This window comes from Balaenoptera borealis (genome assembly GCF_965194805.1).
Source record: "Balaenoptera borealis genome assembly, chromosome: 12".
Taxonomy (NCBI): Eukaryota; Metazoa; Chordata; class Mammalia; order Artiodactyla; family Balaenopteridae; genus Balaenoptera; species Balaenoptera borealis.
Genome location: NC_138869.1, coordinates 102,367,359 through 102,394,296, shown reverse-complemented (window position 1 = coordinate 102,394,296; position 26,938 = coordinate 102,367,359). Strand labels below are relative to the sequence as shown.

General features: G+C 34.5%; 1 protein-coding gene across 1 annotated transcript in view; it reads right to left on the bottom strand.

Moving 5' to 3' along the window:
* Positions 1–26,938, bottom strand: part of LOC309608051 (uncharacterized protein) — a 286,253-nt gene that overhangs the window by 66,123 nt on the left and 193,192 nt on the right. Inside the window, exons 19-20 of the mRNA XM_082347275.1 lie at positions 25,113–25,276; positions 10,231–10,390 (exon numbers count right to left, since the gene is read on the bottom strand). Of these exons, the coding sequence (XP_082203401.1) occupies positions 10,231–10,390; positions 25,113–25,276 (324 nt within the window). The remainder of the gene's footprint in view (positions 1–10,230; positions 10,391–25,112; positions 25,277–26,938) is intronic.

Below are 26,938 nucleotides of genomic sequence, written 5' to 3'. Positions count from 1 at the left end.
CAGGCTGACCTTGAAATGCAGAGGATTTTGAATGGACAAGATCGTGGGGAAGGGGACTCCATGAAGGAAACACACTACAAGGGCCTAGAGTTAGAAATGTTAAGTGTATATTTGAGGAAAAGCAAATATCCAGGTATTGAGAGGGTTATATTAGGTTGAACTCTCTAGAGTCAACCCAGATCTGCCCTGTATACCTTAAGTACCCGGAATTTTGTTCCTTAAACTGGAATCTAAAAAGAAAAAAAAATTCCCAGTAATCTCAAGTTTTATGAGTTTTACTTTTAAATTCATGTTTCCATTTCCATGATAGTATTTGAGGTGATGAAGATAATCTAAAATTAGGTTACTCTGTAAACATGATAAAGACCACTGATCTGGGCACTTTAAATGGGTGGACATAAAAGTATGTAAACTGCATCTTAATAAAGATGTTAAAGTTTATTTTACCCACTTTAAAGAGGCAAAAAAAAAATCTTTTAAAATAATGACGTAAGACTTTCATTACTTAACTCTATGTTTATCATACTACAGTCTGCTGACCACTGTGAAGTTCTTAGCTATATTTTAAGGGATGCCCAAGAATTCCTTTAAAAGGCATTTTAAAAGCTTATTCCTAGGGTATACAGGAATAAGATGGAAATTAAGAGATGAGAAGGACAGATTTTAAAAGGGTATACACATTAAAAGAAATTGTCAACAGGGACAATTTGGTTTTTATATTAAAAATTCCTTTGATAATACATGATACAAAGAAATGGTCTGATTTGAACCAATGCACATATGGCATGTATCAGTATCTCTATCCCAGATTAGATTGTCACTGTTTTCCCATGTAGACTCCTCAGAGTTTGAAACCAACTCCCTCTTGGTCAAGGGTAGTTAGTTTCCTGTACTTAGATTCTCTTGTCCTTCCCTTCAGACTTTGCAATATCTAAAGCATTATATAAATTTCAAAAAAACCTGAGGGTTTAGTTAAAAATTGCATTCTTTGTTTAAAAATAAACTTAGTGACATATCTCATTTCATCCTAAAGAAAAAAATAAGCTTATTGTTCAAGATTTTATATGTGACTAGAGATACTTAGAAGAGGCCTGGAAAGGAATATCAACAAAATATGAAAAACCAAAGGTTTGAAGGCATTCTAGAAGGATCCAAACTTTGGAGAGGGCAGACTTTATTTATTTGATAAATCATGAAATACTTACAAAAACAATAACAAAACAACCCAGAAACATGTTTTTCATAGCAAGAAATTAAAAATAAGCAAGTTTCTTAAGCAAAGAGATAAATGGGTCATAGATCAACCTGGTGACAGGTTGTAGAGTGACAATGAGAGCTTTTCCAACAGCTTGCCTGAGAAGAAGCCAAGGGACCAGCCTGGAAACCAGAAACTAAATGTAGATGGCAGCATGAGTCACTTGGAGCCCCGCATTGCGACTCTTGTTGCTGCCAAACATACAGCAGGAAGAGTCACAACAGCTTAGCTGTATTTTAGAACCTAATCAAGGCATAAAGCACAACTGCTGCTGTTGGCAGTGACAATGGAAACCAAACTGCATTCCTAATTGGAAGGGAGGAAATGTGGATAAAGAGAAACAACCAACCAAATCTCATCAGGACAAACAAAGTGTGACCAGGTTCTGCCACCAAAGTAAGCAATGTGCACGTTTCACCCAAACTTGAACGATATCAGTCAGAATGGACCAGGAGACACGCTGTAAACATGTTGGCCTATATGTTCGTACAACATTGATACTCTCTGGGATTTTCTTTCCTCTCAGTCTGAAGATAGATCATAAGGCCATGATGCAGCAGACAGATTGTCATGACTGAAACACCTGTTTGTGAGCGTAACATGAATTGCCGGTTTTGTCTGTTTCATATTCTTTCTGCATAATGGATGCTCCGAAATGGTACAAGACTGTGGCTTGTAAAGGATTTTAAATTGTGCCTGATATTTTTCCCTTTCCAAGAGCACTTTATAGGTCTTTTTTTTTCCTAATTGTGAAAATAACATGTATTCATTGTGAAAATTAATAGGAAATTTATAAAAGCACAAAGAAGATCAAAGGAAGATCTAACCAGTTGGACAACTTTATGTATATCTTTGTAACTTTTGACTTCACTTTACAGTCTTTCATGGGTCATTTCTGCACCAGTTCATATTGAAATACTGGGAATGATGGTTTTGGAATGGACACAGGAAGTGAGATACTAATACAGTATGAGTCTTTTTTCTTGCCTGTTTATCCAGTCTTAGTGCTCCCTATTACCTGTATCTGCTAAACTCTTTTCTGTGCTCCAAAATATTGTAACATTTTATCCCCTGCTTGGAGCATCCTTTCTTTTGGTGGCCAATTTGTCCTTGGACTACTTACTCTTCATCTTAAATCCCCATCTCAATCATCTTCTACAGTGTGAGATCTTCAATGGCCCTTTCAAATGGGTTAATACTATCTTTGTTGAAGGTACCACAATAATATCCAGCAAATAGCTCTGTTATTCCACTAGCTTAATGTATTGATATTATATTTTCACTTATTTATTTCCTTACTGGACTACAAGGAAAGAGACACTCTTTTAACTTACTTTCACTTGCACCTAAGAAAAGTACATACTTCCTAAAAAGATGATCAATAAAAAAGTGGTGAATAAATGAATGGATGGATAAATAAATAAAGTTACTTCATCTCTCTGAGCCTCAATCTTCTCATCTGCAAAATGGGAGTAATGACAAACCCCTATGTTTGCTCTGAGAATTAAACGAACCAACATATAAATTGCTTGACATTAGAGACCGAGTCACAGTAATAGCTATTTATTTGCTCCCTTCATTCCTAAAAAATATTACTTAAATTCTAAGAATTATTTTAAAAATTCTCTTTGACCTACTAAAATGCAAGTGTTCAGAGTCAAACAAATGATTTCTCTGAACAAGTAGTAATGCTGTGGTGACACTTTTGCAATATTAATTTATCCAAGCTTTGTGACTATTAAAAGTCCAAAGAACACCTTATAGAAACTAAATAAGTAAAAGGAACAAAGAGGAATAGCCAAGATTGTATTTCGATAGAGTTGTATTTTAGTCTCATTAAAACCTATACTAATGCAAGTAACGTTGGAAAACTTGTGTTTCTCAAAAAACACTAAGATGCGAAAAAGTGTTTGACTTTCATTTTTCCTGGTAAAGAACATTATACTTCCAATGAAAAAAGAAAGACATTGTTTAATGCCTCACATGAAATTTAATTTCACACCACATAATTATTAAAAGATAAGTAGCTCCTGCATTATTAATAAGAATAAATAATAATATGGCAATTAAATAACTATCACTAATGACTTCTTCATTAATATGTTAGTAGTTGGCTGTTTTATCATGAAGAGAAATTAGAGTAAGATAGTCGAAAAATTCAGTAAATAATAAAACAGGAAGCTGTGTATTGTGTCTTGGTTAATTACAAATGTATCGGATTCTTAGGGATCGCTAAAGAAGAAATTTGCGTAATGAGTAAAGAAGTAGTTCAAAGCTAATAGGTGCTTTGTTACAAACAAAACTCTCTCATGTCTCTTTGAGTTTAAGTTTGTTTACTCTTAGAAAAACTTGATTTCCTGTGTCTGAAGAAAATAAGCTTATAAAAAAGATGAAAAAGCTGCTATATAGCGCTCCAGTAAAGGGCGGCTAACAAATTAAGTGTTAATGAATCAAAAACATATGGATTACACTTCACTTCAAATAGAAATGATTTTAGAATCAAGGGGGAAAGTACTTAGCAAAATGTAAATAAGTCTTTGGCAATCTTAAAGCACAAACATTTGAGGTATCTTCAGAAAGCTCCTAGTTATTACTTTCTTTAGTCGTTATCTATCGTTTTCACTTCATAGAAGAGATCAATCTCTCCATGCCCAAATGATCTTTCAAAAGTTTAACAACATATTGGGTAAGTTATAAACAAACATCCCAGAAGTTCAGAGATAAAAAAAGATGAAAGGAGAAAAGTGTATCAATTAACCAAAACCATCATACCAACACAGAAAAATTTGCTCTGCTCCTTGCTTACCATGATTTAAAAAACAAAGCCAAAATGTCAGTTGTCATGTACCTTTTAAAAATTATCCTCTTTTATATATATATATATATATATATATATATATATATATATATATATATATATATATTAAACTGTAGCTAAGATTTATATTTTCCAATTAGATCAATATCAATCTTTTTATTGCACAAGAATTGGAACTTATATGCTGTGGCTAGTTCTAATTACAGTCTACATTTATAGAAAAACCTTTAAAAGATAACTGTCTTCATGCTTCTTTAGAATTGGGAATTTGTTCAACGCAAGAAGAAAATAACCTTGGATATGGAGTTCAGAATAGATATTTTATTACTGAGCAGAAACCTCTTTATTTAAGATAATTTAGGCATAATCGTAAGCTGTATTCACTCAAGTCCCTAAGAGACATTCTTTACTGGAAAAAAAAAAATGTTCTTCTTGAATGCAGCAATGTTTTTAACACCTAGTCTACTACCTTCCCAACAAAGAACAGTTCATGTACCATCCTGCATTGCTGCATGTCTCTTTCACTAAGGATTCTGTTCTGGAGCCTAAGATTCTTATTTCTTACTAGTGGACACTTAATTCAGTGCCTTTCAGACGGTTGGAAACGGGTGAAGGCTGTAAGTGTAAAAGTCCACTGGGATCACAGTCAGGGACCGGAAGGGTTCCATGTAGATGGTTTCAGGGCCCACCGTGTGTTCTCCTGCTATCAGGACTGAAGATGCTCTTCAGCTCTAGTTGACTTAGACCCTGCTTCCCACCTCCTAGACTCAGAGCAGCCTGTTTGTGCTTTGAACCAACAAGATTCAAGTCTTCTTTGTTTGGTGGTCACCACTCTGACATGTTGTTTATCCTCACCTACTTTCAAGTCCCCACCAAGCTTGTAAAATGCTCAAAGCCTTGGACCTGTCCCTCGGCTGCAGCACAGGATGATGAACATGGGATGACACATAAACACAATCCATAAGTGACTGTGGGATTTGACTGGAGAGTTAGAGAATGCCATGGATCATTTGGACCTTTCATGAAGGTCTTAATGATGGAAAACTGAAGCATGTATTAGACAGAGTGCATTAAGCTATTTACTTTCCAAGAAGCGAAAGTATTAGTTACAGCTTTAAAATAAGCAATTTATAAAATTCAATGCAAAGGCAACTCAAAGTCTTAACCGAATGAGTTACTTCTTTTTATTAAAACTGTCTATGGCTTCCCACTGCCTGTGATAAATATGTAGTCCTGACTAGTGTGCACTTTCCTAGTTTCCAGTCTACCTCTCTAGGCTGATCTCCCTCCTTCTTTCCATCCTTCTGTCCTTTGTTCCAGCCAAAACAAATTGCTTTCAGTTTTCAGACTTGCTTGGTATTTCCTATCACTATACCTCGACTCACTGTCTCCTTTTTCTTAGAGATGATAATTGGATCGATAATATTCAGTTCATAGGCTCATTATTTAATTGCAAAGACAGATTCTGAATACAGACTTTTGCATGGAAAAATCTATCAAGTGTCTCCACCTCAAGCCCCCATCAACATGCTTCCATTTTTTCTGTTTGCTGCCACCTTGCAATTTATGACCCACGTCAAAGCTTTCACTGCACTCCCTGGCTGTATTCCCCAAGTAGAGATGAGTAATACTTCCAGGAAAACGCGGCAGTCGTACCACAACACAATGCCCGCAATTTTCTGTGTCAATAACAATGGTTAGTTTTACCTCCTTAGTAATTCATCGGTAAATGTAGGTTCAGGTTTTCTTAATCATCTCCTTTTATTAAAAATTATAAATTGTACAGAACCTTCATAATAGAATTTCATCAAGAATGAACTAAATAACTCAATTGTTGCGGTCCCTACACAAGTACACAAAAGTAGTGGATAAATAGCAAGGATAAGAGAACAGGTGTTCTTTAGGTGTGTTTCTATGTGTGTGTGATTCCCTGTATGTACACATTCATGATAAGAGGCGGGCAGCTCCTTCTCAGAGTATCTTACATATTTCCACTGTACAGCCATCCCTTAATAAAAACTATTCTAACATACAACAAAAATATTCATCTTCATTAATTGCATATGGTAGTTCTCAGATGATACAGACACTCAAGTAATAGACTTTTTAGTTATACTTTCCAGTTACACTGTTTGACTGGATCTCTAAATTTACACTCCATTGTCCCACGATGCACAACTGTCCTAACTCTCCAACTCCGCCTAGCATCCTGCTAATTCTATGAGCTTCGATAGTCCATTCTAAAGTGATAGTTTCTTTAAGAAAATAATTACAATGTAAATTAGTCTTCAACAAATAGTAAGGCACGTTTTGGAATTAAATGCCTAAGTACTGAAGCTTTGCTTCCCGATAATGGTTAAAACCATTATATAAGTTGAAGCATATCCATTCAATCTATGTACCTAGAAATATCATTTCTTCTGTTGCTAATGAAGGTCCTACAGCACAAATTTATTAAAGGTATACGTTTGCATGGGATAATAATTGGGTCGATAATATTAAATTCATAGGCTCATTATTTAATTGCAAGGGCAGATTATGAATACAGCTTCTAAAATGTATTTTAATGAAAAACACTACATCCTGACCTAATCATATCAACCTTATGCTATCTAATTAAGGATGCAAAAAATCATTAGAGTCGCAAAATATTAGTTCCAGCTCCATCAGGCTGTGAGCTGCCCCTTCATGAATATATATTTTTTTACTCCATGATAAATAGTTAATGAGGTAAAAATGACAAAATTTGCATGTAGGCAAATTAGTTTAATAGAATAATGTCTTTTCTGACTACTGAAAGTGACCTTTTCCTTCTCAAAAAAATGGCTAAAATACTTTGGAATTATCATCTGGCTGTCTTTGCACAAACGATAAATTGTATGTATGAACAATATAACAATTACAAAATGCAATAATCCTAAATTCTCATCATACTCTAAATGTATTCTGTGCTTTTGCATTTATCAATTTAATAAAATGAAATTAAGCATATTATAAAGTGTCCATTTATGTGGCAATTTTTAATCCAGAGCATAAAAATGAGAAGCACGTGCTTAATAGCTAGCACTATGGCAAATATCTAGATCAAATTTTTAAAGCACAAGAATTCTAGACTACTTACTTGAAATACTTTTATATTAAAATGTCCACTCCACTCTTAATTTAGCATTTTAGATTATAGATGATTGCTCTCAATTAAACTGGTATAATATCTTGAAATCAGTACATCAATTATTCAACAGTGCTACCCTGCTTCCCTATTGAAATAAACTAGACAAGCAAACATGAAACAAGTTAAGAAAAATAACATACAAAAATTAATCACAAGGAAGAGAAAGGCTTCATAGTATAAACACCAGGTCATGAAGAGATGTGACAAACAAATAAAATATATATGTCTATCATTTAACTTTGAGAATGTTTCTGTGTGTTTAACAAACATCACCCCAACAGCAAGAAATAACAGGTGTTCTACAGATTTTCAAATGAGTTGCATAAACATCTCTATGAGTCTCATCACTGATGGATGCTGAGTCTGTGTTGTGAAAGGAACAGCAGCAGTTCATCCAGATGTATCAGCTTCTGTTAATGGCTCAACAGAATCTAAGCCAAAATATTTTACTTAAGACACAAATGCCTTTGATTAAATCGTTTACTTTGGTTACATTTAATCAAATTGTCTTTTCTCTGGTCGATTTGAATGTGTGCACACAGTCAGCATGATGGGCTACAAGCTCAAGTGACACTCTCTCCCTGAGTTCCACTCTTGTCCCTCACGTGTCAGCTAAGCCATTTTACAAAGATGAGAATAAATATTAATTTTAAAGAATTAAGGAATTTCACAATCTCCTTTAATTTTCCTTCTAGCACTTAAGCACTAGCTGATTTCTCCCTCCCTCCCTCTTCTCCTCTCTTTCCTCCTGTTCTTCCCATTCTCCCCCATCTCTCATTCTCTGTCTTCTCTAGCTAAAATAAAAATAATTCTCTATTTTTCTCTGTATTCTCTTGTTCAACTCAAATCATTTTGGTACTTAACTTTGGTTGCCTTCCAAATATCTAAACTTCCATGTTGTGAAACTTAATGACAAAATAAAATGAACAGGCACTTCGAAATTATCCTAGAGAGAAAGTGCTCTTGGCTTGATTTTTAGGATCATTTCAACCACTTCGGCCTTTTAAAAAGTATGCTGTTAGTCAAGGATTTTTGAAGAAGAAACCAAAATGAATATAAGGTAAAGTAAAAACTGTTTTACTTCAAGTCAAGGACAGTGGTCTTGAAAATGTCTACTGTAATTTCAAACTAATTATTAAATTAACAGAATTCAAGACATATTGAGTATATTGTTAGTAAACCCATGTGGAATTTTTTTTTAAAGCTAATGTTTAGGTTTCTATCAAGTAGAGAACAGGATGAGCTGGATTTTATGTCTATTATACGGGCAGACTAAATATGTTTAATAATTCAATGGTTCATGCACACATTCTTTTATGTATTGAAAAAATAGACAATAAAAATGTACTATATTCTGCAGACCCTGTTAGGGATTGAGGACACAAAGATGGAGAAACTATTGGTTTATTACACAAGAAGATCTTCGTCTAAAGAGGAAGAGGGACACACGGGGAGTTAATCCCTAGATTGTGTGTTAGATGCTGGAAAGGTCAAGTAAAACAGGCAGTTTTAGCAAAAAGGAGATGGTTCTCTCTGGCAGCTCCACTGAGAAAACACTCAAACTGAGCCCTAGAGAATAATTCGTTTGCCCGGTGGTACGTGAAGAGTTGGGAGGCTGTCCTTCCAAACAGAGAGAAATGTACGGTAATGTGAAACAGTATGACATATTTAGCAAATTATCCATATTTTTATATGGCCTCCTCATATTTTGCTAAGAAGCATTTGGTAAGAGGAATGTTGAGAAAGGATGGGAGAGATGAGCACACAGGAGATGTCACTGGAGAGGTAGAAAAGAATCAGACCAGACGGCAAACACACAATAGTATGAAGTTATTGAAGGTTTTATGACAGGGGACTGCAGGGTCAGACTTGCATTTTAGAAATACTATTTTGACAAGAGAGGAGAGTGAATTCATGGACAGTGCAACAACATGGCAACTGTAGCATGAGATTGAAGGCAGAGAAAGCCACTGGCAAAGTATGGCTGTCATTCAGAAGGTGGGTATTGACATAGGTACTAGGTCCTAGACATAGGTAGTAGACATAGGTAGTAGCAAATGGAATAGAGAAGAGGAGTTATTAAGGAAGACAAAGAAAAGACTAGAAAAACTCTGAGTTTTAGATCTTTGTGATTCAGAGTACATGAAAATGCCAAGTACAGAGATTATGGAAGTGTAAATGGCACAGGTAAAATGTGTGCATTAATTAATTAACTAATTAAGTCGATTTTGTTTGGACCATACTAGGTTTTAGGTAAATTTGGGACATTCATCTGGAGATATCAAGTAGGCTGCTGGATTGTATTTTGGGGGAACTCAGAAAGGAGGTGTATTCTGGAGACACGTATTTGATCATCTTCAGCCGGATGGAAGACACGGTTTGAAAGGAGGTTTATCAAAGGACAGTGTGGAGAGTCAGACAAGGAATAAACCAAGTACAGAACCCTGGGAGATGCTAACACATAAGAGGCCGGTGAAGCCAATGAAAAGGCAAAGGAGATTTCTCCTGAAAGAGGGAAATTAGTCTAGCGGACTGACTAACAAAAGCATCAAAGGAGAAAGGCAGAAATAATATCCCTTTCCTCCTGTTCACTCAAAGTCACTTTAAAGCTGAAAATCTTGTCATGTGTGGAAACTCATTCTTTTATGTTCTTCATAACCGTTGTGTAATTTTGCCATATATATAATATATATATATATATATATATATATATACACACATATGTATATGGCAGGTATCAATAAATACTTTTATAAGAAAATAAGAGTGTTGAACTATAAGTACCATCTGGTCATGTCTCCTCATTTCGACTAATAAAAAAATCAACCTACAATTGAGTGGCAAGATTTGTACAGTGGTGGCGATCAAATACAATAGTAAATGGCTTCAAAAACAATGTGAGAAAATTTAACAGCTGGCTGATATGCTAACAGAATGAGCTTCTTTTGTGCAGTCAAAACACAAATCTACTTCAAACCAACTCACCTTCCTTCTCTCACCATTGAGTCCTCTCCATTGCTCAGATCTTTTTACTATATAGCTTAGTTCCTGATTGGAAATCCCCAAATCGTATGGTATAAAAAACTTGGTTTCTTCACTGTGGATGCGCTGAAATGCGTTTAATATCCAGGAATCATTGTGCAATCTAAAAGCAAAATCATTTGTTATCTGTTTTTTTCCCCAAATATTGTTTGCTTTTTTTCCAAAAATGTTAAACACTTTGTTTCTTTTATAAATTTCTATGTATTTAATTCACTAGTCCCCTTTCTTTTTCAGAAATCATTTGACTAAGATTCCAGAAATGATTTAAGAATTTTCTCTGCTAGATATCATAATCCAACAACAACAATTTGGAAGTTTTACAGCTATCTCCTAGAAGCCTACTATGTCTGATTCTAAGTTATAGACTGTAGAAAAATGAGAAATATTTAGCCATTAGTTTGTATATGAGTGTCCAAATTAGTTCAAATGTAAGGGATTTGTCAAAGGAAATTTGAGTTTGGATTTATATTTCCTCAGCAAGTTGGTTTTAGAGTCATGCCACTAGCTCAGTCAGCACAGAGGTTTTGCTTGGTTGGTTGCTTTACAACGTGAGTAATAAATGGACAAATCTGGTGAAGTATCTAACCTGATGAACCACTCATTTAATCTTTTCCCATTTTTCAAAACAACTCCAAATATTCATTTAGAAAAGCATTGCTTTTCTTGTGATATTGATAAAGTGACAACAAAGTATCTTACTAAAAAATATTAATACTTCATTAGTAACATTTAGATGAGTATTATAAACATTAATTAAGCCAATGCTTATAAAACTTTTCCATAAATTACCTCTAAGTTCAGAGAAGAGAAAATGTGTATTCTATCCCTAATCTATCAGTATATTTGTTTTAATATAATGTTTGTTTTTTGTAAAAGTTTAAGTAAAATTAAAACTCTGGGGAAATATCATATTTATCCTGTGACTTAGTGGACACTTGGCTGACCATGTTTGCCTGGAACCAGTTTAAGAAAGACAGAATTGTGCCACTAACAGTCTGTAGGCCAGATCAAGAACCCTAATGCATCACAGTAAATAAACTTACACATTACACACTAACACAATAAACTTACCCATTTGAGAAGTAAGTTTTTACAAGATGCCCAAAATATAAATTAGACTATCAAGATAATTAATGATCACATGGAAATGTCTTTCTACACGGTGTGGAGAATTTTAAGTATTTTCTTTCAATGATCAGGATAATTATATTTTGCTTTAAATGGTCTAGATAATAAAATTTAAATGTATTGCTTTCCTATTATAATGGTAATTTCACATTCACTGTGTTACCTAGCTTTACCTTAATCCTGTCATTTACATATTTACATGTTAAAATCAAAAGTTAGTCTTACTCTTTATAAGTAACAGAGAGAGAATTTAAACTCAGAGTTAACTCCAAAGTTCATTTTATTCCATCATCTGACTCTTCAGTGAAAATAACTGACACAACACATATCTTCATTTAACTAGATCCTTTCCAAAATAGTAAAATAGATTTTTTTGACCCTTTTTGCCATCTAAGATGCATGTGTCTTTTTTTCCCCCCAACTATTTTTCATCGCATAGTGGAAATACAGTCAGCCTTCTGTATCCGCAGGTTCTATACCTACAGATTCAATAAATCAGGGATTGAAAAAATTTTGAAAAAGAATTCCATAAAGTTCCTAAAAGCAAAACTTGAATTTGCTGTACACAGGTAACTATTTACATAGCATTTACATTGTATTAGGCATTGTAAATAATCTACAGATGATTCTAAATACAGGTGACCCTTGAACAACATGGATTTGAATTGTTCAGATCCACTTACATACGGATATTTTTCAATAAATATACAGTCACCCTTCCTATGTCTGGGTTTCACATCCACAGGTTCAGCCAATCATGTATCACAAACTTAATACACAATCCGCAGTTCTACAGTTCACTGAATCCTAGGAGGTGGAACCCCAGTATTTGGAAGGCTGACTACAGGACTTGAGCATCTTATCTGCCGGGGACCCGGAACCAATCCTCCATGGATACTGAGAAACAATTGAAAAAGCAAAATTGCCACCCGGCGTCTCTGATGGTCCATATGGCTTGGTGCCATCTTGAAATACAACTACTATTCTTACTATGTTTGGAGATTCTAGGTCAGCTGTTTGAATGATTTGCTAGTTGTCTTATTAAACAAGAACTAGGCTTTACCATTCTCTTAAGCTTGTTTAATGTAACATTCATCTTTTTCTTTTAATGGTGGTAAGATTTAATGCAGTTAGATTACTGTCAATTTGCTGCCATAAACATTTTCTATATGAAGATTTTAAGTGCAGGATTATCAACAATGCAATTAACTTTGAATTAATTAGGAATCACGGCCCTGTTTCTGCTAGCTTCTGCTTCTTTTGCCCAGGAAATGTCTGTCTCCTCTTTACATCTCCTTCATTCTGTGTGAAAGAATAATTATACAAACCTCCAAGCCAGGATCTACAGGATGGTAAACAAATGCTTTAACAGAGAACAAAATGGCACATTGGAATATGGAAAGCTGTATGAAGGTCAATTACATTTTATTTTGATTTTTAATTTTTTTTTTGCCATTTTGAGTGGCATTTCCCAGTGAAAAGCTTCACTATGGGTTGTGAATGAGTCAACTTACCAACCTCTATTAGTTTTTAGCATATTTCTCAGCTCTATAGAGCCAGCTTACACAAACAAGGAGAAAATAGTCTATGGTCATAGTCATATATGCAAAATTTAGAAATAAATTGAACGTTGATAATTCTGTAATTCATTTGATAATATAATCAGTCAAGCAATATAACATTTATCCAAAAGTGAATTGTTTTATCCTTTTGGATATTTATGCAGTCCATACTGATCATATTTGGTGAACATCTATTAAATATTCACTTTTTTGGTTCTCTTGAGAAAGTTAATGATTCCAGCTAACTGTTAGAATAATTTCTATTAAGATAAAAAATGTAAAAACAGTTCCAATTTCATAAATAAATCAGGCATTGGTAGACATGGATGAGAAAGAGCAACAGACTATTTTCTCTGTGTATTTACAGTATTAGAATCGTTCAATAAAATGTTAAATTTAAACTTTCCATGATCATATGTAGTTACGAAATTTTGTTATTTTCAAATAGGTTAAAAATAACACAAATACACGCATGTATTTTTGCCATTTTGGGTATGTGTATATAAATATAAATATCAGATTGAATTGCATAAAATTGAAGATATTGGATCATATTGGATGAAAGAGAGAAAAGGAGAAAAGCAAACATGGAAAGAATTCTATTGATTAGTGAATCTAAAAGGAGAATACACAAGGTCATTGCACTACTTTTACAATTTGTGTAGGTTTGTTTTTAATAAAAAGCTAAAATTTTATGATATTCTACTGAAATACACATCATTACATGGTGATGGTTGAAAATTTTAACTTCTTTTAACAATACAACTATTCAATATGTCTAAAAATTTTACATTTTTAAATTTCTTCAAAAGTAATTAAAAGAGAGACTACATTCCACCTGTTCGTAAAGCCTTAGGCATTATTGTTTATAGAAATAGGTCACATATTATGCCACAGGTTCTGGTGATGGACAATGAAACAAAGTAATTTACAAAGTCCTCTGCCCTGTGTCCTACATTTGAAGCAATTCACTGCTTGGTGAATGGCAGAAGCTATTATGTTTGGTTCACATCTGAATGTGGGTCATTTACAGAAACCTAGCACGTGACATTTCTTTTCAAGCTAAAAAGGACAAGTGTGAACATTTAGCTAATATAGTATTTTAAGGGTCGTGAAAAGGATGGAAGCTATAACTTAAAATAGCTCTAAATTCAAAAAATGTATAAAAATGAAGAAGAATCAAATAAGATTGCTTATTTCTAACTCCAAAAGTTACAAAAGATTTCAGCAGTATGGCTTTATACATATTGTAGTCAATGTGCTTATGATTTAAGTTTGAAAACTACTTACCTGCTGGTGTAAATACATTAGACTGTGGCAGGTACAGCTCTGAATAGACAACGTGTAAACAGTCAAGTTTCTTATAGAGTGACAAGCATATGCTTGCTAAAATTCATTCATTCTTTTTTTTAATATTTTAAACTTTTTTCTAAAATACAAATATTCTTTAGCAGAATCGTTGAACACTCTAGATGAGGTGTGACACTGAAGTGCTTGTATGTATGGAGAAAGCTTTGGTTGGCTTTCTAGAAATACTTGAGCAGTCACCATTCTGTTTAATAGTAATTAAAATCCAAATGGCTTTGGTATGAACTTGTACTAAATGGAGAAAAAGGGAAATACAAGGAAGCCATGAAGAAGAGAAAGAAAATAAAGAAGGAAAAGTAATTTTAGTAAAAGGAAAAAGAAACTCAGAAAATAAAAATGTGCACGCAATGGGAAATAGTGAAGAACCACCCCCATCCCTGCACCACCATTTCCAGAGACAGTCCTGTCACAGGTTTCTAGTTATGAAGTGTGTATCCTTCAATGCATGTGTAGTCTCATGTTTGTACAGGGACAATCATCCTCCTCATTCACTCCTCATTCATGTATTTACTTGGTCAGCAAATATTCACATGTGCCTATCAAATGCCAAGTACTTGGTAAGTGCAACCAGTAGGGGAGGGGATAGGGGAAGATTCCTGGAAGGAGTTGGAAAGGAGCCCTCATGACAGAGTGATGGGGAGGTCACAGAGTGATGGGGAGGTCATAGAGTATTAAGGTTGTACAATGTGGGGAAGGCATGGCCCCAATCAAGAGACCTCATATTTGTAAGAGTAATAGAAGCCATTAAAGCAAGAAGAGATTTTTTTTAATTAAAAATGATTCTGGTTACAGTGAGAATAGATTAAAAGGGGCAAGAGGGAATATAAGAAGACTAGTTGAAGGCTGATGTTACAGTAAGTCATGGGAGAGATTAGGGCATATTGGACAGGGAAAGGACCCTATGGATAGAATGAGATGAACTAGTTCAAGAGCTAAGGAACCACCAGAACCTGGAGAAGGTTTGTATGGAGGGTGAGAGAGAGAAAGTATTTGAGGACACCTCCCAGGTTTGTTTGTTTGTTTCTTTTTTTCAGAACTGGATGGGTGATCTTGGCATTTACTGATACAGGAAACCCCTTCCTTCCTTCTTTCCTTCCTTCCTTCTTTCTTTCTTCAGAATTGGATAGGTGATCTCAGCATTTACTGAGAAAGGGAACCCTACATGAAGAGGTGATCTGGAGAGAAGACAATGAGTTTCTTTTCAGAATGTCAATTTGGAAGTCCCATTGACATATATATGTGGAGTTGTCAAAGTTAATAGAAAGTTCTAAATTGCTTAAGTAAATTCATATGTATCTTGAAAGAGCTAAATTTTAGAACTAAACTTAGCTGCCTAAATTACAAATCTGTTAGAAATATACAATTTAAATCAATTAACTTGTTCCAAAGGAGCAGATCAAGGTTTAAGTTTGATTTTACTACTCACATTTTAAAGATAAACAAAAGAGAGTCAGAGAGGTTAAACTATTGCCAAAGGACACACAGCTGGTAAGTAACAGAGCCAAGATCCAAGCCAGATATTGAACTACCACATCACAGCCATTCATTAGGCAAAAATTAACCACAGATGTGAATTTTAAGTAATCTTATTGTTAAAAAAATTAAGAAATATGACGTAGAAGTAATATTGCAGTTTTGGGAGTTGCAAAGACTGCCTAAAGATAGGAGTTGCAACCTTAGGCAAATTACTTAAAGTCATGAAGGCCTGATTTCTTCATATGAAAGGAGATAACAGTAACTGGTCCTGAATCACAGAATGAGTCTGAGGTTTAAGTGAGGTAATCTATATACTGTATTCAAACCAGGGTTGGCATATACAGTAAGTGCTCAGGACACGACAAAAATTACTATTCAGTAGATAAAAGGAAAACATTAAAACTTTTCTTTGTAATCTCCATTTTGCTGATTTGTATGGCATGTGATGGAAGTTTTTTGAACCTATACTTGGAGATCCTGAAATTATTATGAGAGCCAATAATATATTTGTTAGGGTTAGGATTCTATTCTTTCTCATGACCACAAGGATCAGCTCTATGAGTTCATACTGTCTTATATTGCATTGAGGGAATTAGGTTATGTAGATGGATCAGGTTTACTAGGGAAACCTAAACTATAAAGAGTAAGTGAACTAGAAGAACTTATGGCAGTGTTTTCTCAAATCAAACTAATCTGTGAGGTCTTAGCCACTGAGAAAGCACAGGGTTGATAATAGGTCCTGGTCTCATGATCAACATCGATAGCAAAGGTATTGCTCAAGCACTTAACCCAGACCTAAGGCTGAGACACCTTCTATCATTTGTGCTGCTGCAGGATGATAGCTCCATCACAAGCGTGTCCAAGATCACCAGAAATCCGTCTGCTGTTCTGAGCATCTAAGCATGCCACATATTAACCTACTTACCAGATCATTAAAGAGAAAAGACTACTCAGATAGGGACGTGGCGTATAGGGATTGGGACAGTGGAATTGAGTATTGGCGAGAGGGGAGCTAGAGATCATTCTGCACCTATGATGTGGTCAGCACTTCCCAAGGTCCTTTGGATTTCTTACATACAGTGCCCAAGTGTTTTGCATTTCCTCTGCTATGTGCATAATCTTGACCCTTTAAAATTTCTCCTTCCACACTGCGCTGTATTTTTTAAAAATTGGCTGTTGCCAAAAAATTCAAACTAAAACCCTATCCTGATCACGTGGATAAATCAAATTAACACACATGAGAGCCATGTGTGTACCTTTTCACATGTCTTCATTATACTCTGGATGAGTTCAAAATAAAAAACACTTGGGAGCTAGTGTCATTTGAACATACAGCCTGTGAGCCCCATTTTATCTGAAAGAGAAGGTGTATCTTCATCACGTAGATATTGTATATTTATTTGTTCATGTTTTTAATCGAACACATATCAGTTGTGTGTACATTGTATTCCAGCCACTTTTCTGGGTCCAGAGAGGAGACTGGTGAATTCTAGAGTTAACAATCTTGCCTTCAGTCCTCAGTCCAGAGTTTCAAGTTATTTTGCCTCTATAGTTCTTTTTCATTTTTAGTTGACTACTGATGTTACATTTAAAATATATGGTTCAGAGTTTAACATACCATTTTATGTACATGTAATCCTCATTGGCTTGTGGCAGCAAACCAAAATTGTTGTTCTTTTTGTTTGATTATTTGTTTGTTCAAGTGTTTTAGTGATAAGTATAGTGAAAATGCTTCAGGAAGATTTTTAGAGATTATACATAATGCTAAGGCAGAGAAGTGGAGAATAACATTGGCTTGTACGCATTATGCTATCAGGTGCAAGTACTTACATGGAAGTGAAAAAGGTAACTTCATGTCCCCATGGCCTAAAAGAAGCCCAAACCATGAATTTGGACTGTGCCAACAAGATAATCCACACATTGTCACCTCATTCAGGTACTGTCTTAACACCTACTTGCTATTGGTCAGAACTCACATACCCACTTTCCCACAAGCTCTGGATTTAAATAAATAAATAAATAAATAAAAGGAGATCCAGTAGATTAGTTTAGTTTCTTTTATCCTAGAGGTACAGAAGCAGGTTAATTTACCAAAACCCAGTTCACCAAATGACTGATTAACAATTTAGACTTAACTGACCAGCTTTTATTTTATTCTTATAAGAGAATATCATGTCAAGGAATGTTCTGTTTATCTCTGACCCAGCTTCTTGCAGCTATAGATGGGGAGAGTTGGAGTAGAAATAGACCCTTCTATTTGCAGAAGAAAAGATGGAAAGGGAGTCAGGATATAGCATGAAGTCAACCGCCCACATCAGAGAGCTTGGTTATGAGGAACAGAGGGAGGGTACTGATGGGCTTTTGGCAAATGGGCGATCAGTGAATTGATCTGGACCCAAAGCAATGAGCCATTTTGGTTACAATCTTTCAGTTTACTGGAGCTGACACAATGTAGCATCCGAATCTTTTAAAGAGCTCTATTCCTATACAAGCATATCAAAATGTACATAGTCCATTTCTGCCTATCAGGGCATAGAGTGCCCATAACTCAGTGACAATTTAAGAGGGATGAAAATTATTTAGCAATATTTAGAACTTTTTCCTTTACATGGTAAATAATATTTTGCCTTTAGTAAGGAAAATTGTAAAGAAGATTGATTCAGAAGTGGAAAATCTTTGATTATCTTATAGATATTCCCTAGACAATGAATACGCTCATAATATTCTCATCAAAATCTGTCTTTATTTTAATCTAAATTAACTTTCCTAAGTAATAAATGACAGTAGCTAAAACTTATAAGGCTATTCAGAACTATTAAGACAATGATCAAGAAGACATCAGCACCCCCAATACTAATTAACTTGAGTACCAGTCTTTCAGATTTGTGTACCGCTTCCAGGAATATAAAAGCTTAAACAAATCTAACTGTCATTTAAATTGTGGTTTCTCATTCTCTGCATATTACAAAAAATATGTGTGCAGCCTATAGATCTTTTGGACTATTCAGATAAAGAATTTAGAGTTAAAGGATCCATATAAAATCAATAGAAGCTTTACTTGGAAGAGTTATGAAGAACGTTGCAAAGCTAAATATGCAGTAAAGAGTCTGAGAGGTATAGGTGGTCATTAGAGTTTCTCCCTTATGCCAATGCCTGTAGATGACCATCTATAAAAGTTTGGTAAAAAGGAAAATTTTTAAAAAGAAACTCTAGAAAAGAAGAGCTCTATCACATCCAAAACATAAGCTGATGAATTAAAATTATTTAAAAGAAAAACCAGTAAGATAAAATGGCAAAACAGTTAATATCTAAAGGTAATACAAACTTAAAGAACAGACCCGAAAAATAAAAAATAAAAGGATGTCTCATTTAGATCTTGACACTATCTACATCAAATGAATTCTACATAGCTTATGATAAGGAATTTATTGAAAAAATGTCCAACTTAATAAAAATAGAAGCAAATAATTGTAAAATTTCTGAATGAGGAAAGATTTTTTTTGATTAAGAGATATTTAAAGTCATAAAAATGATCAAAAGACTTTACTGTATATGAATTATAGATATCTATTTTTTTCAAAATAAAAAAAATTAATTTAAAAGATAATTTTCAAATGGAGAAAATATCCACAAGCATTAATACTGTTATTATATATTATATATTAAACTCATATAACTCAGTAAGAAAAACATTTAAATACTCTATAGAAAGAAAGGCAAAAGGACACTTAAAAGGCAATTCACACAAGAGGAAAATATAAATGGGTGATAAGCATACTGAGAATATTTAGTGACAGAAGATGCATGCACATTTAGAAAAGGATGAGATTTCATTTCTTTCATGAGATTATAAAAGGTTAACGCATGATGTGAACACGACTTGCTAAGTTTCCTCATGCACGGCTGTGGAGGCATAACTCTATAGAACTTCTCTAGAAAATAATTTCACAATAGTTATCAAATGTCTTGGAAACATCAAACTCTCTGAACCAGAATTTCTGGGTCTCTAGGACCCTATTCAAAGAATGATTGAAAATGGGGACAAGACCCTGAGGCTTAAGATGTTCATCAGGATTATTTATAAGATGCACAAAAATGAAAATAATCTATTGTCCAGGAATAAAGTAATATTTATATATTTTATACTGCTTATATGGTATAAAATATTGTATAGGCATTGTATGTTCATGAAATAACATGAAAATATCATATAACATTAAGTTTGAAATCAACATGTATCAGAGAAAGAAAATATCATATGACATCACTTATGTGTGGAATCTAAAAATGATACAAATGAACTTATTTACAAAACAGAAATAGACTCACAGACATAGAAAACAAACTTATGATTACCAAAGAGGATAGCGGGAGGTGGGAGGGATAAATTAGGAATTTGGGATAACATATACACACTACTATACATAAAATAGATTAACAACAAGGACCTACTTTATAGCACAAGGAACTCGACTCAATATTTTTTAATAACCTATAATGGAAAATAATCTGAAAAAAATATGTATAACTGAATCACTTGCTATACACTTGAAACTAACACATTATAAATTAACTATACTTCAATTTAAAAAAACAAAAACAAACATAAAAATCAACATATAAAGTTATACTTACAGTACAATTTCAACTTTGTAAAAATAAATATACACAGGAAAATACTGAAATCAATTTATCAAAAGATTAACAATACTTTGTTTTGATGGTGAGATTATTGATGCTTTTAATTTATTTTTTGATTCTTTTCAGTAGTTTCAATTTTTTTACTAAATAACATATCCTTACTATAATAAGGAAAACCATTAAAAAGATCAATGCTTTTTTTACAGCTACAAAATCCAGTCAAAGTAATTACACCCAGATCAAGAACCTCCTTGCACAGAGGCAAGGAACCAGCATCCTGGTCAATTCTTCTCCTAGAGCTATGGAAAGTGAGAATTTTTCTAGTAGAAACACTTCAGCAAGAAATTATTCAGGCTCTTGGAGAAATGAGATCCAATCAGCCAAACTCAACAGGGTCCAATCTGGAGCTTACACAGCCAGTCCCCATAATGTGGAGCTTCTGGTGCCCAGAGCTAGACAAAATGCTCTATTAATGCTCTCCCTGCACCACAGCCTTGATCTTTTATGCCAGCAGTGTTATCACGTTTTGACAGCACTGATTCAAAAGCCCGGAAGAGTTAGGAGTGTTGCTTTAACATCTGGATTAGGAATGCTAACCTAAATCAGTCAACATGCACAGATCCATATTGGGATTTTTCACTGAGATGAGTTCTTATGATTTCTGTGTCTCTTTGCCTACTTTTATGTCAGAGCGAAATGCCATTTCATTGACCAGATGCCCTTGATGGTGACAGTGCTTGCTTCATAGAAGAGCTGGGCTGCCCAGCTCTCCACCATCTCAGAATAAGATAGTTTAGAAATATCAGTAAAGAGAGAATTATTCAGCGGACATGTTGGAGTGACTTTATTTATTCGTATGGAAAATACAGGTATTTTCCCTGTTGGATACAACTGTAAATTTATCATCATCCAAAGGACTCTTAAGAGCATCTGCTTCTAAAATACAAACAAAACCTGCTTACGGTTACTGAGCATGCCTAGTTCTGACAAGACAGGTTAAGCACAAAGACAGTGAGGGGCTGGGGGGAAACAGTGAGCAAAACTTGTTTATTCCTCCTGAATTTTATTTTAGTTTCATTCTCTATGATGTCTGGACACTTCCTCTTCCCTTAATCATTTCTTCATCCATTACAGACCTTCCCACTCCTCCTATCAACCCTTCCCCATGGGGTAATCTTTCTGTTTTATTTTAAAGCAAACAACTATTTGTTTAGGTAGCAAAAGATTAAATCCCAGTTATTTGGTGCATAAATTCTGTGCTTGCATTTTTTTATACTTTACAAGTACTCTTGATAATAAAAATGTAGACTTTGGAGCAAGCAAAGCATCGTTGTAAACACTTATCTTATTTTAAGTGAGGAGATATAGTGATATGGGAATGAAGGAGACCTACCATGACCCGATCATTTATTTAATCCTACAAAAATCTAAACAACATGATACACTATTTTATTTCTTTAACCCCTCTAGGAAACTCTAGTCATATTAAGTAGTAGAGTTACACTTCATGTAGAGCCTCTTGTAAGATCCACACATACGTGTTACACAAGAAAATGCCTAAAATCCAGCAAGTGAACATCATTGCCTAAGGCTACACGACAAGTTAGTGATCAAATGAAAACTGAATGATCAGGGAAGACTTTCTTCCCTTCCCCAGGAACATAAGTGCTCAGGAAAGATGACATGCAGTGCTTCTGACATGTCCAAATATAAACCAAGACTGTGCCTAAACAACATGGATCCCCTGACAATTAGGCAAATTTACTACCCCTATGTTAGTGACCAAAGGGCCCCATCAGAGAATGATCAGTCTACTGAAGGAAAAGTTGAGTGAATTCACCTCCCATTTCATAGAAAATAATAATGGTTATCAAATGTGCTTGCATTTGCAATTGTCCTTATCTCTTTACCTATCACATCAAGAGATAAGACTTTTTTCCCTAAATCCAAGGTTTGTCATCACATGTACTCAACCTCGGGTCTTCAGAGACCTTGCTCAATCAATCATCCTCCCTTGCTTAGACATCTTCCATATGTCTACTTCTTTTAGAATTTTCATCTATGCATGTTAATATATTCAAACCACACCCATATTAAAAGCCACTCTTTTTAAAAAAATTTTTTCCAACCACTCTCCATTTGCATCATGGTTTTGTGAAAAGAATTGGCGGAAAGTCTTGACTCCGTGTCCTTCACTCAGCCCACTGCAATCTAGCCTCTACCCTACAAAGCAATGAAACTCAAGGCTTCCTCCACCCAAATCTGTAGTCTATACTGTTTTCTCTGAGCTCTATACTCATCTATACTAACGTCTTATGATATATTTTCCCTTGTCAATATCAAAGATATCTCAAGGTCAATCTGAGGGAAAATTTAACCCATTATCTCCTCTAAATGTTTACTCTCTGTGTCCTATCTCTAGGAATACTACAGTCATCCACCCATCTGCCCAACTCCAAAACTTAAGGTTCTACTAAATGTTATCCTTTCCTTCACCTTCCAATGAGCCCAGTAGTTATACTGGGTCACTTAACCATTTCTTAGATATGGCTCAACTGTCCATCTCCTGTGTCATTCATTCTCTTTAGTTAAGGCTTTTGACACTCTTTGCCTAAACTATTAAGATGGCTTTCTAACTAGACGTTCCTGCTTTCAACCTGGTCACTATTAAATCTCATCTTCTTTTCTATGAGCAGAGTGATCTTCCTAAAATTAAAGACAGTTAAAATCTTTCAATATTTGCACTTTATTATTAGAACAAATTCAAGCTCCAGAACACAATATTCAAGACTTTTCTCACTTGGTCCTTGACTACATTTCTAATTTCAACTCAGCCAACTGCCCTCACCCTATATCCTATACTCCAGCCATATTAAAATACTTTTGATTTGACAAATATATTTTCTCATAACAACATGTTCTTATACCTCTTTCCTTCACCTGTAAACATGCTTGTTTTTCTTCTAGCTAAATTATATTAAACCTTCAAAACTTATTCAAGTGTTATATTTCAACTGAAGCACTTGGCTACTGTCCCTATGCACCTCCAGACCTGGGTTGGTTCCTTTCCTCTATGCTCTCAGAGACTCCTATGTTGACCTCTTCCTAGCACTTTTTTTTAAATTATGTAAAATACTTAGCATGAAATCTACCCTCTTAATAATTTTTTTAGTGCACAGTATAGTATTGTTAATTATAGGCACAGTATTGTATAGCAGATCTCTAAAACTTAATCATATTGCATAACTGAAACTTTATGTCTGTTGAATAGCAACTTCCTATTTCTTCCTTTCCTCAGCCTTTGACAACCATTATTCTACTCTCTGCTTCTGTGACTTTGCTTTTTTAGATATCTCATTTAAGTGGAATCATGCAGTATTTGTCCTTTGATGACTGGCTTATTTCACTTAGCATAATGTCCTCAAGATTCATCCATGTTGTTACATAATTCAGGATTCTCTTCTTTTTTAAGGCTGAACAATATTCCATTGTAAATATATACCACATTTTTTTCCCCTTTCATCTGCTAATGGACATTTAAGTTGTCTCTACAGCTTGGCTATTGTGAATAGTGCTGCAATAAAAATGGGAGTGCTAATATTTCTTTGAGATCCTGATTTCAATTTTTTGAATAAATCTCCAGAAGTGGAATTGCTGGATTATATTACAAAGCTACAGTAACGAAAACTCTATGGTACTGGCATAAATACACACAATAGAACAATAGAACAGACTAGAGAGTCCAGAAATAAATGCATGCTCATCAACTGATCTTTAACAAGGTACCAAGAGTACACAATGAGAAAAGGATGGTTTCTTCAACAAATGGTGTTAGGAAAACTGGATATCCACATGCAAAAAAATAACCCTTATATAAAACCATTCACAAAAATCAACTCAAAATAGAGTAAAGACAAGTATAAGACCTGAAACTGCAAAATTTCTTTTAAAAAAATATAGGAGGAAAGCTTCATGACATTGGTTTTGGCAATAATTTCATGGATATAAAAATGACTTTTAAAAAGCACAGGCAACAAAAATAAATTAGGACAAGTGGGACTGTATCCAAATAAAAAGCTTCTGCACAGCAAAGGAAACCATCAACAGAGTGAAAAGTCTTCCTAGCACTTTTTATACTGCCTTATATTTGTTACTTTTCTTGTTTTTCTTCACCCACATATTTTGCTTGTTAAATTAATGACCTGTCAAGCCATACTCAATGATATTCAGGATCAAAGTTGAAGGAGGATTCTCCTAGTGGTGATTTTGGCAGGGGTGGGGAGAGAGGGGAGAAAGTGGGTTAGAAGAATGAAGAAAAGAGAAGTTTAGACAAGCTTTCCAGGAAATTTCCCAGAATGTCATTGTGTATCATTGTGTATTACTCCTTGTTTCCTGTAGGTCCTTAGTTTGAAGAGACAAGTATAATGATTTAGAGCAAAATTAGTTCTTCCTATAATGGAGAAAAAATTTCTCCAAAAGAAATAATTTCCTGGCTGGTCTTCATAACAGTAAACACACAAGAAAGAGATTTCTGCCTTTGATGTGGAGACGTGGTTCTAACTTCTTCAACTATCTTCTCACAGCCCAGTCATAGAACAACAAGACTGGAGGCTGAACCCTCTGAGGAATGGAAGCACTGAAACACCTTACCTGAGACAATACAAATATAAAATCAAAGATGAAATGATGAACAGGAGCACGTAAAGTAGCACCGTGAGCACCACACCAAGGATTCCTGATTGCATGGTTTTTTCAAACATCCAGTACAGCTTTGCTGCATCAGCTACAGGAGTCTCCCCATCATGTGAAAGCCGCTGACAAAAGAAGATACAAATTAAATAAATAAATAAATAAAATAAGGGTGAAAACACTGATCATCAAGTTAGATTAATTTAAATACACAAAGACCATCTGAGAGTATAATTTGTTTTTAAATTACATTTTCAAGGTGCTGAAGATATCAGATCTTCAGCTGCAGGAAGAAAAAGAAAAAGAGTGGATTTGCATGGTTGGTTTCCCAGGATTTTCTCATTTTCCCTATAGGCGTTTAAATGTGTGCACTCTACATGCAATCTATAAAGTAAAAGCCATGTTTTATTTATGTACTATTAACTTCTGAATTTAATGAGCACAAGATATGAAGAAATTAAATATGATGGTAGAAAGATTCTTTTCTCTCTGAAGCAGATTTGAAAGGAATTTAATTTGTTCTATGCATGAACTAGATGGCTTATTTTAGAAACTTATAAAAGTTATCAGGCTACTTAATGTGATCTTGAAAACCAAAGTTTACATTAGGTCAATTTAATAATAAGTCTTTATTTTAGACAAGGAAAACCATATTATATGTTGGGTTAGAAATAAATACAAGGCAATGAGGTCTTTAAAAGCAAATATAAAATGCTATGTACCTAAGACATTGTCATATGACATCTTTGACCTTTGAGTTTATAAAATATGAATGTTCTTTAATTATGACTCTCATGATCTCAAGTGTAAGTCATATGCCATATAAATGTAAATAAGGTATTTTTGTCCCCAATGTAAGAGAGAAAGAAGAATTTCTCTACTTTTTAAACTGACAATTATATAAATATAGCTTAGTAGGGCACGTTTAAAACTAATCCACAGTACACAGGTACAGATAAAAACAGAACCCTAGAGAGGTTAATGTGTATTTTCCCTACACCAAAATATCTGTTAGTGATTGGGCAGTGATAGAATTCAGATGTTCTGACTCTCGACTGCTTCTTCCATCACCACTTCAGAACTTTCATTTTTATGCTCTGTACTTGTTAATCGGTTTACCGTGCAAAATGTGAGCTTGTTGCTAGGATTTTAGGCAGCAGATCTGTAAGGGTTACCATGTATTTCTCCTATTCCATATCTTACCTTCTGCTGCTTTTTGAAAACTAAAGACATAGACATGGGATTTGCTGATGAAACAGACAAAAAAAATGATATATGTTTGATGCTGATAACATAATCTAATCAATAGCTGCTAATCATTCATCTGACCCACACGTATGGTATTGAATGCCTACTAAGTATCATTAAGCTCTGAAGATAAAAGAGTGAATAAGAGTATACAAAAGCCCTACCTTCTCGGAACTTACATTGAAGTGGGGATAGGGGTGGAAAGCAAATGATAGTAAACATGTAAGTAAGATGAAGTAACATACATGGTATATTAGAGAATGATATTTTGAGGAAAACTGTAAAGCAGGAAAAAAGTATAGGAGCAATGAGCTGTGTTATTAAACATTTTGATCAGAAAAGGTATCACCAAAAAGGTGTTATTTGAGCAAAGACCTGAAGGATATAAGGGAATGAGCCATGCACCTCCCAAATGGTATTGATCACACACTGAATATTTTGATTCCGCAACTAGATTGTAAGTTCCTGCTTGGACCACTGGGGCAGTGGTGGTTACATCGCGTATCATTCACAGAGCATAAGTATCATCACTTCATTAT